Source organism: Ornithorhynchus anatinus, chromosome 17 (genome assembly GCF_004115215.2).
Source record: "Ornithorhynchus anatinus isolate Pmale09 chromosome 17, mOrnAna1.pri.v4, whole genome shotgun sequence".
Lineage (NCBI taxonomy): Eukaryota > Metazoa > Chordata > Mammalia > Monotremata > Ornithorhynchidae > Ornithorhynchus > Ornithorhynchus anatinus.
Genome location: NC_041744.1, coordinates 37,403,064 through 37,420,704, shown reverse-complemented (window position 1 = coordinate 37,420,704; position 17,641 = coordinate 37,403,064). Strand labels below are relative to the sequence as shown.

At 58.1% G+C, this 17,641-nt stretch overlaps 1 protein-coding gene across 4 annotated transcripts in view; it reads left to right on the top strand.

Annotated features, from left to right (window-relative positions):
* Positions 1–14,610, top strand: part of LRP8 (LDL receptor related protein 8) — a 130,628-nt gene extending 116,018 nt beyond the window's left edge. For 2 of the 4 annotated variants that reach the window (XM_029082342.2, XM_039914475.1), the window contains 7 exons: positions 1,288–1,406; positions 2,790–2,929; positions 4,243–4,384; positions 7,333–7,414; positions 7,664–7,883; positions 10,033–10,101; positions 10,380–10,493. In XM_029082342.2, coding sequence (XP_028938175.1) covers positions 1,288–1,406; positions 2,790–2,929; positions 4,243–4,384; positions 7,333–7,414; positions 7,664–7,883; positions 10,033–10,101; positions 10,380–10,403 — 796 coding nt within the window. In that variant the 3' untranslated portion in view covers positions 10,404–10,493. Of the gene's footprint in view, positions 1–1,287; positions 1,407–2,789; positions 2,930–4,242; positions 4,385–7,261; positions 7,415–7,663; positions 7,884–10,032; positions 10,102–10,379; positions 10,553–13,291 lie in introns of those variants that run through there. The other 2 variants (XM_029082343.1, XR_003765720.1) reach the window with 2 other exon arrangements.
* The last annotated feature ends 3,031 nt before the right edge of the window (positions 14,611–17,641 follow it).

Below are 17,641 nucleotides of genomic sequence, written 5' to 3'. Positions count from 1 at the left end.
AATGCCCTCGGTCCCGGTTGCCAGCCCCGCCGGGACGGTAGTCCCCATTCATTCATTCAATTGTATTCATTGAGCGCTTACCGTTGGGCAGAGCGTGTACTACGCGCTTGGAAAGTACAATTCAGCAACAGAGACAATCCCTACTCAACAACGGGCTCACGGTCTAGAAGGGGGAGACAGACAACAAGACAAAACAAGTAGACAGACATCAATAGCGTCAATAGGATTACAGATATATACACATCGTGAATAAAATAAATAGAACGATAAATATGTACGTATATATGCAAGTGCTGTGGGGCAAGGAGGGGGGCAGAGCAGATGGGGAGCAGTCAGGGCGACGGGGAGGGGAGGAGGAGCAGAGGGAAAGGAGGTGAGCTTTCGGTTGGGCTTTGAAGGGGGGAACGTGCGCTAGTTTGGCGAATGTGAGGAGGGAGGGCGTTCCAGGCCAGAGGTAGGATGTGGGCCAGGGGTCGACGGCGGGACAGACGAGAACGAGGCCCGGTGAGGAGGTGAGCGGCAGAGGAGCGGACTGTGCGGGCTGGGCTCTAGGACAGAAGGGAGGTGAGGTAGGGGTGGGCGAGGTTACCTCTTGGCCCACGGCCCCAGTACTCACCCCCGCCAGGCCTCTAGTCCCCGGGTCTCCTGCCTCTGATAATAATAATCATAATAATAATAACGTCGGTATTTGTTAAGCGCTTACTCTGTGCAGAGCACTGTTCTAAGCGCTGGGGTAGATACACGGTCATCAGGTCGTCCCACGTGAGGCTCACAGTCAATCCCCATTTTACAGAGGAGGTAACTGAGGCACAGAGAAGTGAAGTGACTTGCCCACAGTCACACAGCCGACAAGTGGCGGAGCCGGGAGTCGAACCCATGACCCCTGACTCCAAAGCCCAGGCTCTTCCCGCTGCACCACGTGCTTACTGTGTGCCAAGCACTGAACTGAGCTCTGGGGTGGATCCAAGCAAATCGGGTTGGACCCAGTCCCCGTCCCACGTGGGGTTCACGGTCTCCATCCCCACTTTGCAGATGAGGTCCCTGAGGTCCAGGGAAGTGAAGTGAGTTGCCCAAGGCCACACAGCAGACAAGTGTTGGAGTCAGAATTAGAATCCATAACCCTCTGACTCCCAGGCCCGTGCTCTATCCACTACGCCATGATGCTTCTAGGCGCACGGCCCCGGTAGCCAGCTTCACCGGGTCCCTAATCCCGGGATTCCCCCGCCTCTGGGCCCGCCACCTCCGGTGGGGACCCTCACGTCTGCCTGTTCCCCTGTGACCCTCCAGGTACATGTACTGGTCCGACTGGGGAGACGAAGCCAAGATCGAAAAGTCGGGGCTCAACGGGGCGGACCGGCAGGTGCTGGTGTCGGACAACATCGCGTGGCCCAACGGCATCGCCCTGGGTAAGCGGGCCCCACTCGGGCCGAGCGCTGTCTTCTGGGGGCTGGGGGGGCTGGGCCTGGGTTCCCCCACCCTCAGCCAGCCAGCAGAACTCGCACGTTGGGCCTGGGCCTCCGACATTCCCCGGGCACCAAACCCCACCCCTGCCGTAGCCTGGAGATCGGACTGACAGACGGAGGAAGGGAGGAAGGGGCTTCAGGGGTCCCCCTCTGGGCTTTCCTGTCCGACACTTACGTGTCCCTCGCTTGGAGGCTAGGCCTTTGGTTGGGAGGGGGAGCGGCTAATCCGTTCGGCACGAGAACAGCGACAACGCTGCAGTGCCGTGGCCAACTTTATTAATAATGATAATAATACTTGTGGTATTTGGTAAGTGCTTGGATGATGATGGTGTTTGCTAAGTGCTTACTATGTGTTAAGCACTCTACTAAGCTCCGGAGGGAATACAAGCAAATTGGCTGGGACGGAGTTGCCTAATCCCCTTTTTACGGATGAGGGAACTGTGGCACAGAGAAGTGAAGTGACTTGCCCGGGGTCACACAGCAGGGATTAGAACCCATGACCTCTCTACTAGGCCACGCTGTTCTCTCTTTCGTATACAACTCCGGAACAGCTAGACCTGACCCAGAACTCTCTCTCTGTTGGCCGCTTGGAAGAACCTGGAATGGTCGTCCTCCTCCAGGGCACCCATCTTTCCAGTTAGGGACGGACCTGCCAAGACCCCCAACTCTCTCCTCGTCATCCTCAACTTGCCCTCCAGGGACCCAACGTGGACCGCTCCTCCCTGGTTCCGTCCAAACCCTCTGGTATCCGTTAGGATTTCCAGCCGCGGTGTTCCGGGAGCGTGGATTCCCAGGGCTTCTCCCACTGTGGAGGGAAGAAGTAATTTCCTCTGTTGGTTTTGAACCTGGCAACTTCCAGCTCCAACAGTCCCCTTCATCCTGCTGCTGTGGGATCTGGGAAACTGCAGTCCCAGCCTGGACCTTCTTGGTCTCTACGCTTGTGCTCTCTGAAATTGTCCCAGTAGCTTGTTGCCAACATTCTGGGCCTCTTGGACTTTTAACTTCCCCACCGCCAAAGGCTCCCCAGAGACAAGCGTCAGAGGTTCAGCTAGCCAGTCCTGCTCCCTAAGGGCCCAGTCCGCTTCTCAGCGTGGCTCTGAGCGCTCTGGCCGTCTGGCCCGGAGCGTCCATGTTAACGGGAACCAGAACCGGATAGGGGGTGACCAGCGGGATGATCGTCCTGATGATCCAGGATGGAAGAGGGAAAGGGAGGGCCGACCCCTCCTCGGTTTCTAGCTGGGGCGCGGCTCCTAGAGGCCCCAGGGGTTGGACCCCCCCCCGCCAATCTGTGCGGGACCCCCTTAACCTGCTTCTTTCGCCGGTCAGATCTGCTGAGCCAGCGTCTCTACTGGGTGGACTCCAAGCTGCACCTGCTGTCCAGCATCGACTTCAACGGGGGCAACAGGAAAGTCCTCATTTTCTCGGTGGACTACCTGAGCCACCCGTTTGGGATAGCGGTGTTCGAGGTGAGTGGCAGATGGGGGAGCTGGGGTAGGGCTGGGGAGAGCGCTCCATCTCCCCGGAGGTCCAAGTGGGAGTAAATGGCTTTAAATTGGTTAGATCTTGAGAAGACATTCCTGACACGGCGGACGGTTGAACGGCGATCCCGAGAACGTTAGGGAAAACCAAAGTAGAGGCCCGCTTCTGGCACGACGGAAAAACCACGGTTACACCCAGTTCTGTGTGGAGTTTTGGGCCCCGATTAAGGATAATCGAGCTGGCGACAAGATAGAGAAGGACAGCTAGGCCCAGTTAATCAACCAGTGGCATCTATCGAGTGCTAACTATGTGCCGAGCACTGTACCGACCACTCGGGACGGTACAATACAACAGAATTAGCGGACACGTTCCCTGCCCATAACAAGCTTAAAGTCCAGAGGACGTTCAGAGGGCTGGGGCAACGTCCATATCAGGAGGGGCCGAAAAGATTAGAGCTCTTCTTGTTCTGGAAAGACAGAGGCGGATACGTTAGACGGTCCATCCTTAGCCAGAAGGAGGGGGGCGTCCAGGACATCAGCCATCACGGGACTCCTTCAACTGACCTAGGGTCACTAGTGGAGCCAGAATCTTGGGTTAGAGGGGCCGGGAGTCTGGCCCAGAACGCTCAGGGGCTTAGGGAGGTCAGGAATCTCTCCTGATGATGAGGCGGCCTTCCTCGCCCCCGACTCTTGAGGAGGTCACAACCGGAGTTGAAGCCAAACTTCTTCTGACTTCCTGGGACCGGCGATCCTTGCCACGATTAACGGACACCGAGAAGATATACTGGTCCGACATCTGCCCCCAGAACACTGGGGGTATTTCCTGTGGGCCTCAGTCACCATCCTTCAAGGAAAAGAGCAAGAGGTTGCCTGCGGAGACCCTCATGGCACCTCCAGCGCCAGCCCAAGGGGTGGCACAGTACTAGTGCGAGCCCCCCGGGCGGCCAGACGACGTTACCGGGCCTAGCAGACGCCACATTCCGCCTTCCGGAGAAGGGTGCCGGGGGAACGCCAACGCCTTCACGCTGAAATCGTTAACTCTAAGCTGGCACTGGGCACCACCAGCCGTCCCCGAACAAATACGTCTAGCCTGCCACGGTCACGAAGGACCTTCGGAGCAAAACGGCTTCGTGTACCGGGACCCGGATGGCGGGGCTCTTCAATGCCTGCATCGGCTCCCCACGGCTCCCTGATGGCAGGCTGCCCCCAGGCTCCCGCGGGAACGCTTTGACCCCGAGGTTCGTCGGGGACGGGACGGGGCTCGGGGTCTCTGACGCGTGGGGCTCCGTCTGTCCTGCCAGGATAAGGTGTTCTGGACGGACCTGGAGAACGAGGCCATCTTCAGCGCCAACCGGCTCAACGGGCTGGGCGTCACCATCCTGGCCGAAAACCTCAACAACCCGCACGACATCGTCATCTTCCATGAGCTGAAGCAGCCAAAAGGTAAGTCCCCCCCCGCCATCCGCCTCGGGATGGATCCCCTAGGTGCCCCTCCACCCCCCACCCAGAGTCTTTCCCCACCCCCTCGGCTCCCACCGCATGGAGGGGCGGGTCGGTAATCTGGAGCTGAGGGGGCTCGCCCTGTCCCTCCCAAAAATCTCCGGGGAGCCACACAGTGCTCCTCATGCCCTCCGGCGGCCCCCTCCCAGCGTCCCAAAGCCACAGGAAGAGGAACCTGCAGGGTCACAGGCCGCTGGCTGATCCCCCGGCCGCCACGGGAGGCGGAGGCCCCCTTGCCAGAGCAGGCTCGTGCAGGGAGGGGCAGAGCTGCGAGGGATGGCCAGGCTTTGGGTCCAGCGAGGCCCTTCCCGGGGAGCCCGGGGAGACCGGAATCTGGATGGTCAGCTGGGGCCCGAGAGACTCTAAGCTCACTGAGGGCAGGGAATGTGTCTATTTATTGTTATATTGTGGTTTCCCAAGCACTTAGTACAATGCTTTGCACACAGGAAGCGCTCGATAAATAGGATTGAATGAATGAACAAATGAGAAAGGATGGGAAAGGAGGGGATCCATTTCCAAGCCAAAGCAGCCGTTCCCCCCTTCACCCCGATGGACCGTGCCGATCATCGGTGGCATTCAGTGAGCGCTTACAGGATGCCCAGCACTGTACTGAGAGCTTGGGAGGGTACAGTATAACAGAGTTGGCAGCCACACTCCCTGTGCTCCCTCCTACTTTTGCCTTTCGCCTTCCCATCCCTGGTTCAGGAGGAACAGTGGTGTCCCTTATCCAAAACTGAACTCCTCATCTTCCCTCCCAAACCCTCTCATCTTCCTAACTTTCCCATTACTGTTGCCAACGTCCTCTCCATCCCTCAAGCTGATCACACGGGCATTATCCCTGCTTCCTCCGGCTCTTTCGGTCCGCAGATTCGATCAGCAAATCCCGCCGGTTCTTCCTTCGCAACCTTCCCCTTCCTCTCCATCCAAATGGCCCCCACAGTTGTCCAAGCACCTGTCAGATCCCGGTTTGACTACCGTCTCAGCTTCCTCGCTGGCCTCCCTGCCTCCGGTCTTCCTTCTCTCCGGTCCTCACTTCCCTCTGCTTCCCAGCTCTCCCCTCTCCCGTCACCAGTCTCTTGTTTGCACTCTCCCTCCTGCCTGGAACTCTCTCCCCCTTCGCATCCGGCAACCGCTACTCTCCTCCTCCTCGAAACCATTCTGGCATCACTGCTCCTCCGCGAGGGCTGCCCCGATTAATTTCTCATCTCCGCAACCTATTCTGGCCTCCACTGCCACGTAAGCCCTTCCACGTCACCTGATCATCTTGTATCTATCTACCCCAGCGCTTAGTACGGCTCCTGGCCCATAGTCGGCACTTAGCAAATGCCGTAAAAAAAAAAGTAGGCAGTGGTTCCGATATTTCGAGGTCCTGGGCCGGCTGAGGCCGTTCGACAGGGAGCGATCTCCGTGTCCGTGGGCAGCTCCGTGTCCCGGTGAGCGTTAGGTAGTGCGGCCGGCCCTCTGAGCGGGGGCTGCGGGTGGCGTTAGAAATGAGGAAGAGAAGAGGCCGGAAAAGAGCCGCTGCCGGAGATCGGAGTCATTGCCGGGGACTCAGGGATGCTGCCGGTGTCAGAGACACACGCGGACGGATAGACGGATCTAGAATCTCATCCTGTCCCCCTCCATGTCAGTCAGTCATATTTATTGAGCGCTTCCTGTGTGGAGAGCACCGTACTAAGCACTTGGGAGAGTACAGTGGAACAATATAGCAGACACATTCCCTGCGACGAGTTTTCAGTCCGGAGAGGGATTACGGCCTACGGGCCGTGTCTGCTCCGCTGCTTTCTCCCTCGTCACCTCCCACCCCACCCCCGGTCTGCCTCCTCAAGGCCCAGAGGCCTTGCCCTGCGGGCCCCGGCCCCCGCTCCCTCCTTCCTAGTAAGTGGGGGCGCCTTCCTACCCGGGGCGCCCACACACACTTCACCTCGACCCCCACGGCTGGCTCCCGCCGTCCTCTGGCACCTACTGTTCTACCTGTGCAGCATCCCAAGCCCCAGGTAACCCCAGAACGGTCAGGGATGGGGTGATCTGACCCCTGCTGGGTTTGCTCAGGGCACGGCCCGGGGTCGGGGGCCGCGGGGCGCTGTGGGATCCCTGGGGCTGGCTGGGGTTGCAGAGACGACGTTAACCGCTCTGACCCTCCCCCACAAGAACCCACCACCTGCGGCCTTTCAGAACGTCACAGCCGTAAACCGAAGGGAGGACAGCCTGACCCCGGAGCGGGGCTTGAGGAAAGGGGTGGGGCTTCCTTCCCCGGGCCTCCACCGGCCGTTCACTTGCCCGGAGGCAGGGAGATGGACCAGATGACCTCTCGACGTCGTTCCCGACCTGGGAATTGGCTTGGATGATTCTTGAATTTACGTAGCACCCGTCTCTGGGGTCAGAATTTTCGTTTTCCATGAAATTAGCCTTCATGCCACTTTTAGGAGGCGAGACGGGGCGAACGTTCGATGAATTGTCCCCTCTTCCAGCTGAGGAAAGGGAGGTCCACGGGTGGGGCACCCGGAGCCAGGACCGGCATCCCATTGCGCTTCCGGTTCCGCCCCGTTGGGCGAGGTCCCGGACCGTGCGTTCAGCCGGTCCGCCCACTGGGCCCAGAACCCGGGGCCGCCGCTAGCCGGTATCTGCTGCCCCGGTGGCCCCCAGTAGGCGGGGGCGCCTGTGCTTCCTCACCTGGAAACGGGGACCCGATTTAGGAAGCAAAGGACCAAATTCTGAGGGAGTAGAGTTTTGGGGTGGCCTCTCCCGGTTGCCAGGGTGGGGGTGCCCCGCCCCTGGGGCACCCAGTAGGTTCCTTAAGCTGCTTTCTTTTCCTCCTAGCCCCAGATGCTTGCGATCTGAGCTCCCAGACGAATGGGGGCTGTGAGTACCTGTGTCTCCCGGCCCCCCAGGTCTCCAGCGGCTCCCCAAAATACACCTGCGCGTGTCCCGACGGCCTGTGGCTGGGGCCGGACAGGAAGAGGTGCTACAGAGGTAAGAGTGGCCTCGGAGTAGCCTCTCTCCCTTACCCCCCGCCCCCGGCCTGCCGCGTCTCCCGGGGTCCCTCGCTCCGTCCGCCCCGCAGCCTGTGCTCCGCCACCGCCTCCGGTAGGTGACGGACGGCTCTGCTCCGCGGCCCCGTGTGCCAGCCTGGACCCCGACCCCTCCTCGGCGGGGCAGTCCCTGGGGGTGGGAGGCCTTCTGGAAGCCAGAGCGAGCCGGGCCCCGCGTGGTGCTTTCCAGTGGCTCCAGCTGCCCCGGCTGCCTCGCCTCCGGCGTCACTCCCGACTCCGGGGAGAGGCCCCTCCTCCGCCACGCCCGCCCTCGGTGCCAGCCTGCTGCCCGGCGTCACGACGCCCCGGAGTCCGCCACAAGAGGCCGGGGGGCTGCCCGGCTCCCCCCCCGGCTAGCCCATCGGCCCCGGCCATCCCGACTCCCGGAAACTACAGCGTCTCCAGGCACGGTGAGGACATGGGCGCTCTCTCCTCTCTGCCCGCCGTCAGGGTGCGGAGGGCAGGGAGCCGGGGGGAGAAAGAGTCGTCCTGGGCCGGGCCAGGAGAGGTTCAGTTGTTACCCCGACTGTGGTTCCCCTTCCCCGCCCCGCTCCCCGTCACGGTCCCCCTCCCCCAGATCTGGTGCCCCAAAGAGGTGGAGTCCCTCGGCGATTCCCTCTGCCGCTCCGTCCCAGCCCAGCCAGGCTCGGGCCCCTCCGCCATTTTAAACGTCGCCACGTGGAGACCGCGGGACTCTGGCTCGCGTTCCCTTCCCTGCGGGATGGACCCCTGGTGGCTGGGCTAGAGCTAAGGACGCAGCGGGCTAGCGGGGAAGCCGATCGAGAGCCCAAAAAGTCTCCGACCGCGGGGGCCAGAGTTCGCCCCGTGAGCCAGTGTGCACACACGCACCCCCCCCACTCATCCGAAGGGAATGGGCTCGGGGGCGGGTTTAGAACTCCAGCCAAGGGGCACCGGCCGCACCCCTGGGAAAACCCAGACCGTAGACACTCCCACCATTTCCGGCGTCCGCTCGGGCCTCGGCGGGAACCGTGACGTCCCGGGCTCGGCGCCATTTGGAAATGCGCCACCCCCTTATCCGAGGAAGGCTCGGTCCGTCGTGACCCAGCGGAGGAAACCGTAGAAAACGATCTGCGTAGTTGGCCTTTGGATTAGAAAAGGACACCGCCGACGGTGACGTCACCTCTGAGTGTGTGTGTGTGGCTGAAAAGACCGACGTGGGACCCGTAGTCATCACTGGGCACCCAAAAAGGTGGTCTCTTGTTGGTGGAGAAAGGGGTAAAATGCTTTCGGTTATTTGCTAACTACAGGGCGTTCCTAACAATAGTAATGACACTTGTTAAGCACTTACCACGTGCCAAGAAACAGATCAGAAACAGTCCCTAGCCCGCATGGGGCTCCCAGCCAGCTCAGGTATCGAATCCCCATTTAACAGAGGAGGAAACGGATACCCAGCAAAGTGAAGTGACTTGCCCAAGACCACACAGTGGGTAAGTGGCAGAGCCGGGATTAGAACCCAGGCCCCCCGCCTCCCGGTCTTGCGCTCCTCTCACGTGGCCATGCCGCTTCCCAAAAGCAACAGAATCCCGGGGGCGATTTGTTTAATCACTCCAGATCGTTCAACAAAATGTGCATTTCCGAAGATTTCAACACCCACCTGCCAGCTGGGAACCGAAGCCAGAAACGAAACGTTCTTCCATTTCATCGGCTCCCCTGGCCGGAGGGCTGACCTCGGCCTTACGGCGGGGTTAGGGAATCGACCCTTTTTCGCTCCCAGCATCCTCTGGTGCAGCGAACCTCCCGCCACGTTCGCTAAAGCCCTGGACTACTGGGGCAGAGAGGCCGCACCAGCCTCACAAAAACCAGTTGGCTCGCCCTCACAAACCTCCAACTATTGCCCTTCCTCCTCCACAGCAAAGAGAGACTCCTTACCGTCGGCTTCGAGGCACGCAGTCAGCTCACCCCCTCCTGCCTCATGCTGATTTCCTACTACAGCGCAGCCTGCACGCTTCACTCTAACTCCAACTTACTCGCTGTGCCTCAGTCTCATCTCGACGCCGACCCCTTGCCCACATCCACCCTCTGGCCCGGACCTTCCTCCCCTTCCGTATCTGACAGACCGCCACTCTCCCCCAACCTGAAAGCCTCATTAAAATCACGTCTCCTCCAAGAGGCCTTCCCCGACGTTTCCCCTGCTTGCTCTCCCTTCTGAATCACTTGGATCTGTATCTTTTATGCACTTTGATATTCACTCCCCGTGACACTTATGCGTTGCCATTTCCCACATCTGTAATCGATCACAAGGTCCGTCTACTTCCGTGGACCGTAAGCTCCTTGTGGGCAGCAATCATTTCAGCCGCCTCTGTAGTACTGTACTCTCCCAGGCGCTTAACGTAGTGCCGTGCACAGTCAGGGAGGGAAGCAAGTCCGAGGGAGAGAGATAGACGGAGCCCAAGAGGGAGCCAGAAGCGAGTCGCGACGAAGTCACACGAGGAGACGCACCCTTGGAGCGGACGCCCAGACTGTGGAAGGGCCGGGCTGGCGGGTCGGTCGTGTTAGATGCCGGGTGGTGGGTGCCACGGGCCCGAAACTATTTTCCAGATGGGAACGGAGCCGGCAAGTTGGACTCAGCCATCACGGCCGCCGTCACTGGGGCGGTGGTCCCCGTCGGTGAGTCGGGCTTCCGTGGCCCCCCGCTCTCGGGATGGGACGGGGGCTAGGGAGGACGGGGATGAGCAGGGAGGGAGAGGAACCCGGGCGGGATGAGTAGGGAATCGGGGTGGGATGGGAGAGGAAGAAGGACAGGGCTGGAGTGGGAGGAATGGGAAGTCTCCCAGGAAGAGTTGCTCTGTTAGAGGGAAAGGCGGGAGGGGCAGGGGGCCCCGGGGAACAGGGGTGGATTAGCCGGAGGTCCCTCTAAAGCGTCTGCCCTCCGTCCCTGTCCCTAGTGGGGATTGCCCTGCTGTGTCTAGGAGGATACCTCATCTGGAGGAACTGGAAGCGGAAGAACACCAAGAGCATGAACTTCGACAACCCCGTGTACAGGAAGACCACAGAGGACGAGGACGAGGACGAGATCCACATCGGGCGAGCTGCCCAGATTGGACACGTCTATCCTGCAGTGAGTGGCCCTCGGCCGGCTCCCCAGACTGCCCCGGGGCGGGGGGGCGCCGGATACCACCCCCGGGGGAGGCTTTCTGGGGGCCGCCAGCCAGAAGGAATTGGGAACTGAGGTGCGGCAGGGCCAAGTGGCAAGAGCAGGGGCCTGAGCACTTACTGCGTCTACTTCTTACTTGGAAATGTGCACTTACAAGTAAATGCCCAGGTTCCTGCCCTCAAGGAACTTACGGTCTCACGGGGGAGGCAAGTGGCCTAGCGGAAAAGTGCAGGCCTGAGAGTCAGAGGACCTGGGTTCTAATCTTGGCTTCGCCGCTCACCGGGCAGGTGTGATCTCGGGCAAGTCACTTAACTTCTCAGGGTCTTCGTTACCTCAGCTGTGAAATGGGGATTATGTCCTACTCCCTCCTACTTAGACTGTGAGTCCCAGGGTGGGACAGGGACTGTGTCCAATCTGATTGAGTTTCGTCTGCCCCGGCACTTTATCCGGACTTTATCAGTCCATCAATCGGTCATATTTTATTGAGCGCTTACTTTACGCAGAGCACTGGAATGAGTTCTTGGGAGAGTACAGTGTGACAGAGTTGGTAGACTTGTTCCCTGCCCACAGCAAGGGTAGAGTCTAGAGGGAGAGACAGACATTAATGGGAACAGATAAACTATGGATATGTACGTAAGTGCGGTGGGGCTGACGAAGGGTGAATAAAGGGGGTAAATCCAGGAGCAAAGATGGCGTAGAAGGGAGTGGGAGAAGAGGAAACGAGGACTTAGTCAGGGAAAGCTTCTTTGGAAGAGGCTTGCCTTCAGTAAGGCTTTGAAGGTCAGGATGGAAGGGCATTCCGGGCCAGAGGCGAGAGGGAGAGAGGTCGGGGCCGAGATCGAGGAGATCGAGGAGTGAGGTGTGTGGGCTGGGCCGTAGAAGGAGAGCAGCGAGTTGAGGTGGGAGGGGGCAAACCAGTGGTAAGGAGTTTCCGTCTGATGCCGAGGTGGATGGGCAACGACTGGAGGTCCTTGAGGAGTGGGGAAACATGAACTGAATGTTTTTGTAGGAGAATGATCTGGGCAGCGGGGTGAAGTGAGGACTAGAATGGGGAAAGACAGGAGACGGGGAGGTGATAACGATAATCCGGGCGGGAGAGGAGAAGTCCTTCCATTAATGCAGTAGCAGTTTGGATGGAGAGGAAAGGGTGGATTTCAGTGATGTTACGAAGGCTGGACCGGTAGGATTTAGTGACAGATTGAATATGTGGGTTGAATGAGAGACGAGTTAAGGAAATCACCGAGGTTACATGCCTGCGAGACGGGGAGGCTGGTGGTGCCGTCTGCGGCGATGGGAGAGTCACGAGCGGACGGGCTGTGGAGGGGAAGATTAAGGAGTCCCGTTTTGGACGCGAGGATGTTTGAAGATGCTGAAGGATGTAGTTGGACGGTTTTGAAGTGGGAGGGAGTTCCACGCGGGGGAAGGGCTCTGAGCGATGGAGAGTGGAGAGTGAAACGAAAGGAAAAGGCTGGCTTGGGAAGAGCAGAGAGGGTGAGCTGGAGAGTAGCGGGTGAAAAGAGCGGACAGGTAAGGGGACACTTTAGAACTGAGGCTGGGAGTTTTTGTGTGACGCAGACCAAGATGAAGAAAGGTTGGGGATGTGGTGGGAAGAGGAGGGTGATGAGTTCCGAACGGCATTAGGAGACGATGATGTAGGTGGCTGTGTGACCGGTAGCCGGGAAGCAGAGAGACCGGTAAGGAGCCGAATGGATTGATCCAACTAGGAGGTGATGAGGACTTAGACCGAGGTTCCCGGTTGTGAGGGTGGAGAGGAAGGAGAGATCTGGGAAATACTGGAGAGGGAAAATGGCCGAGTTAATGGAACTGAGACACCAAGCTTACAAGGTCTGGGAGCAGGGAAGGTGGTGAGGGCACAAACTGGGATGGGCAAGTTGTGGAGAGCAGTAGGGTCAGAAAGGAAGATGGAGAGTTCTGGTTTTGTTTTGGATTTTTTTGTTCAGTTTCTGTTGAGCGCTTACTATGGGCCAGACGCTGTACTAAACGCTGGAGTAGCTGCAGACTTGATCAGGTTGGACGTAGTCGGCCTCCCACGCGGGGCTCACGGTCCTCTATCCCCGTCGTACAGAGGAGGGAACTGAGGCAGTTCTGACGGTGCGTTTGGGAGGCCAGCAGGCCCTCCGTGTGGACCCGTCCTGGAGGCGCGAGAGATGTGAGAGAGATGAGAGGCTGGCCTGTAACTTCTCTAATGATCAGAATTGTGGTACGTGCTTACTGTGTGCCAAGCACTGTGGACGTTTGATATTTGCCACATCCCCAGCCCCACGGCATTTATGTTCACGTCTTTAAATATATATTACACATTACTTATTTATCTAGATTGACGTCTGCCTCCCCCTCTAGACTGCAAGCTTGTTATGGGCTGCTGCTGCTGCTGCTGCTGGTATTTGTTAAGCACTTACTATTTTCCACTGTTCTCGGCACTGGGGTAGATACAAGCTAATCAGGTTGGACACGGTCTCCGTCCCCACGTGGGGCTCACGGACTTAATTCCCATTTAACAGATGAGATCAGTGAGGCACGGTGAAGTGAAGTGACTTGCCCAGGATCACACAGCAGACAAGTTGCGGAGCCGGGATTAGAAGCCAGGTCCTTCTGATTCCCGGGCCCGGGCTCTATCCATTAGACCACGCTGCCAGATCGGGGGGCGTTCCGGGTCCCTGACCATCTCGTTTGTCTCCCCAGCGGGTGGCATTAAGCCTGGAAGATGACGGGCTCCCCTGAGGTCAGACCCCACCTCCAGACCCGTGTGACAATCGCTGGCGTCGAACGGACTTCGAGCAGCTGGACGGGCACAAGGATTTCCTTTCAGGGTTATTCTGGCGGGGGAACACCCTTTTTTTTTTTTAATCATTCATGTCGTGGAAAGGTAACCACAGAGTCGCGATGAACCGCCGACGCCCAAAGGATGGGAGAGTTTTGTAGATATAATATTTTATACGTGGTTGACCCGGCTGCCACGACGGACAACGGACGAGGCCCGGACCGGCCTTCGAAGGAGGGCCCTGGGCCGGGGGAAAGGCACGTGGAACTCTTCAGAGTCAGTCTGAGGCTTTTGTAAATAAGGCGGGGGGGCTTTGTGACTAGCCGACCCCTTAAGTTAAAACAAAAGAGAGACAGGCCCCTCTAATACCTCCCTCCCCACTTTTAAACTATTTATTAACATGTTTCAGATACCAAAATGGCTTGTAAATACATTAGGGAGGTGAGATTATTTATTTTGAGGTGTGTTGAACTCTCCGGGCTTAGGCTTTTGGGTCTGCACAGCAGAGAGGAGGACACCTTCGGAGATCAAGAACAGTAAATATTCTTTTCGGCGATGCGGCCGTGTTGGCCGGGCAGAGGCACTTTAAGCCTACGGAGGAGTTGGTGGAAATCAGGTTCGGAAACCGGAGGCCGGTCGCTGGGGCCTTTCCTCATTAACTCCTTCCAGGCCTCCTGATGGTCGGCGAACCCTTCACGCGAGCGGCCTGACGCCTGTCCTCGTACGAGTGACCCGATAGCTTTCTGAGCTTTCTCCCCCACGGGCCCGGCCCGCGAAAACCCCGGGTGCTCGACTCCCCCCTGGCAAACTGGGGCCCTTGGAGGCTCCTCTGCCTTTCAGGAAAGAGTTAACCGGGGCTTTCCAAGGGCCCAGAATTCCCATCAGAGAATGGCAGGAGTCTTGGAGAATCCAGCTCAGGAAATGGTATCCGGAGGGGGTGACACTGAGTCTCTAACTTGCCCTGGTCCTCTACTGGAGAAAGAAACAATTCCATTTAAGAGGAATGGGTTTTCTCACCCCAGTATGGCCCGAGCCAGGCAAAGTGATCAAACTCAGTATCCTATTTGAAAGGAAAGAGCCGAGCGGAGCGGGATTTTGCACCCTGACACGGATATCTGTGGGGATGGGTTTACTGCTTTGTACATAAGCGACGGGACTCTGAATTTGTATATTTGTAAAGATACATTTCTCCACGGAAGCGCTCCGTGCTGCCCGCAGGCCGTGGGGTTTCTTTTCTCTTTGTGAGAGTCTTTATTAATTGATAATTTAATGACACCGACCCAAGGAATGAAGTCCCCGCAGATTGCATCCCCCCCCGAGGGCGGGGGTGAACTTTTCTCTAACTCGTCTTCTGTTTCCTCCTCACCGAACGGTTCACGGAGGATTTCGGGGAGGGGGAGGTGCTCAGATATTTGAGCGGCAAAGCGAGGACGTCCTGCTTTAAGGAGCCCAGGCGTGGCGGACCAAGAGGGTCTCAGAGCGAGATGCGCGCCCACCCCGAAGCCGTCGGGCCCTAGAACGCCCACCGTCTCAGCCGCTGGGTCATCCATGCTCGAGTGAGACGTTTCCTCCATCTACTCCGTCTCTTGGTTTTTCACGTACCTAGAATAGTTTAGCACCCGGGCACTTTGCTTTACAGTCTCTAGGCCTTCTCCCCAGCACGACGGCTACCTTTCGGTTTAGACCGTTCAAGCAGCAGAGGAGGTGCAATAAATAAGGGATTAAGGGAGGGAGCATTTAAGGGAGCAGAATCTCCACCGTCTCCTATGGAGCGTGTTTATTTAAGTTGTGCGTGCAAGGATGGAAAAAGAAAGGAGGGTGGGAGTGGTGAGGAGGGAAATAAGAAGGTGAAAAAACAGCGGTTCTCGTCCAAACCAATCAGTGGATCAGTCACTGGTATTTATTGAGCACTTACTGTGTGCAGAGCACTGGACTAAGCACTTGGGAGAGTTCCATACGATGAAGTTGTGGAGACACGTTCCCTACCCACAACGAGCTCGCAGTCTAGGCGGGGAGATGGCCATTAATATGAATCAATAATTTATAATATATAATTTATAGCTATGTACAAACAACTGGATTTCTCCGTTAGCTGCTTCCAAAACTGCCTAGTTTTCCCAGTGACGGCAAGGAGGTCGGGGAAGCGAATACCGCGTCCGTTTCCCGAAACTCAACTTTACCCAGTCCCCGGCTGGAAAGGCGGCAGAACGACTGATGGATCGTTTGGTGGATGGATGTCCCGGGACTAGGACGAACTCTAGAAATCAAAACTCACATGATCCCATGCTGGGGAACGCATCCCACAACAGCCCGCTCAGCTCGTTGTCCCGTTTGAGGATGGGGGCCTCGGAAGCAGGCGGAGAATTCCCCGGTTGGTTTCCCGAACCGTCTCTGAGAAGCAGTCTAAGGGGCAAACGGCTCTTCTTTGTCCTGCGCTCACTCCCTGGCGTAGAGCTAACGGGGCGTGGATCTAAAATGTTTATTCCACCTGTGCAGGAAGGGGTTCGGATAAGCCGGGGGCGGGGACACCCCCACCGGGAGACTCGGTATACCCATCTCTGTCCTCAGTCACCCTCCCAACACCCGAGTGGGTGGGAGAGGTGGAGGGGTCACTGGGGATGATCCTCCTGCCGTGTCTGGACCGGCGAACCCAGTCCTAGTTTCAGATATCCCAGAGATAGTTCCGGGATCGCATCGATTTCTAAACAGCGCCGAGTCGACGCGCCCGTCTGGTGAAAAAAGGGCTCGATGTAGTCCCACATCAGCCCCGTCCTGAGCAATGGGGTCGAGATGGCTCCCTCACACCCTGCTCTCGCCGGTTCCACCGCGCCCCTCCAAAACTGCTGACCCCCTCCCCGGCGGGAACCTAGTTTTCCAGAGCGGGCCCGCAGAGAGGATCGGCCGTTTTACAGCTGGGCCTTCTCCTGACAGAGTCAAGTCGGGAACAACAAGCTCCTCAGGAACATCCTGTCCCAAACAATGCTCCCATCTTGTCCAGACTTTTCCTTTCCCTCTCGGTCGGTCCCCGGAGGACTGATCCTGCCCAACAGGGTCGGGTCAGGTGCCCAGTGGCACCCTGACCTGGTCATCTAACTTCCATCGGCAGACGCTCTTCGACTCCGACGCCCGGTCCGTCCTCTGCGACGCCTCCGCGCCTCTGTATTCCTCCCTCTCCTTCCTCGGCCCGAGCCGTCCTTCGGAAAACGTCGCCACCGAAGGAGAGGCGGGAAGCGCAGCCGGGGCCGTGTAGGAATGGTTCTCGCACTCCTGGGCGCGAACTCTCTGTGTCCCGAATGAGAGAGAGCCAAGTCAGGGCAGTGGGCTTATCTCTAACACTTTCCATGGGCTTTAGTCCAGGCTTCGAAGTGATTTCCCCAACTGCGAGGCAAGTGAGGGAGGGAAAGACTGAAAGAATGCGGTCTAGAGACTAGATTCTCTATGTGGGCAAAGGGTCGTGAGGGCAGGGGTCACAACAGGAGAATCCCGGACCCTTCTCGTCCTCCTCGACGGCCGGTCGACGCGATAATATTTAGAGGATAAAGCCTCCATGCGTACGGGGTCGCCAGGGTGTTTCCATTCTTATCGGGGCAGGAAAGCAGGGTGTTCCATCTCAGACGTCGGGGTCTCGGGGGGGGGGGGGGACCGTCCGGGGCCGGAAACGTCGGCTTCACCTTCCCGGGCCCCGTCGAGTCGGGACGTTCCGTGGGTTCAGCCGGTGCACCGTGTGCACGGCGGCGAACGGGGAGAAAACGGTTGGTGTAGCGATCACCTTGTGCTCTCGCCGCCTGTAAATAGATTTGGAGACACAAAGATTTTGATACTTTTTATACACAAACGACGGAAAACGGAAACCTGTTCGGACAACCTGTAAAAAGAGAAAAAAAAACACCTTCGCATTGTCTTACTCAGTCCTTTGTACGGGAATCTAAAGCGCACGGTTGATTCGAAGGCCTCGTCCGCATTGTAGCTCATCAGCGGGCGTAAGCCAGAAGGGTGTTTGTGTTTTCGGTTTTGTGAGACCCACCTCTGCCCGCAAGGGCCTCGTTTTCCGCCGCCATCGTGGCCGCTCTCCTCCCCTCGTCGCTCTGAGTTTGGTGATCTTCGTGGCCCGGCGCCATCTGCGTTGGCTTTCCGAAGAACCGAAGGCGGTGCTCGTTAAAGTGCTCACTCTGTGCTAGACCGTACAGTCACTGGGGTGGGAACCGAAAACCAAAGGAGGTTACCAGAGAGATTAAAGTCATTTTTCTAAAGCTGGGAGCCGGCTGTCACTG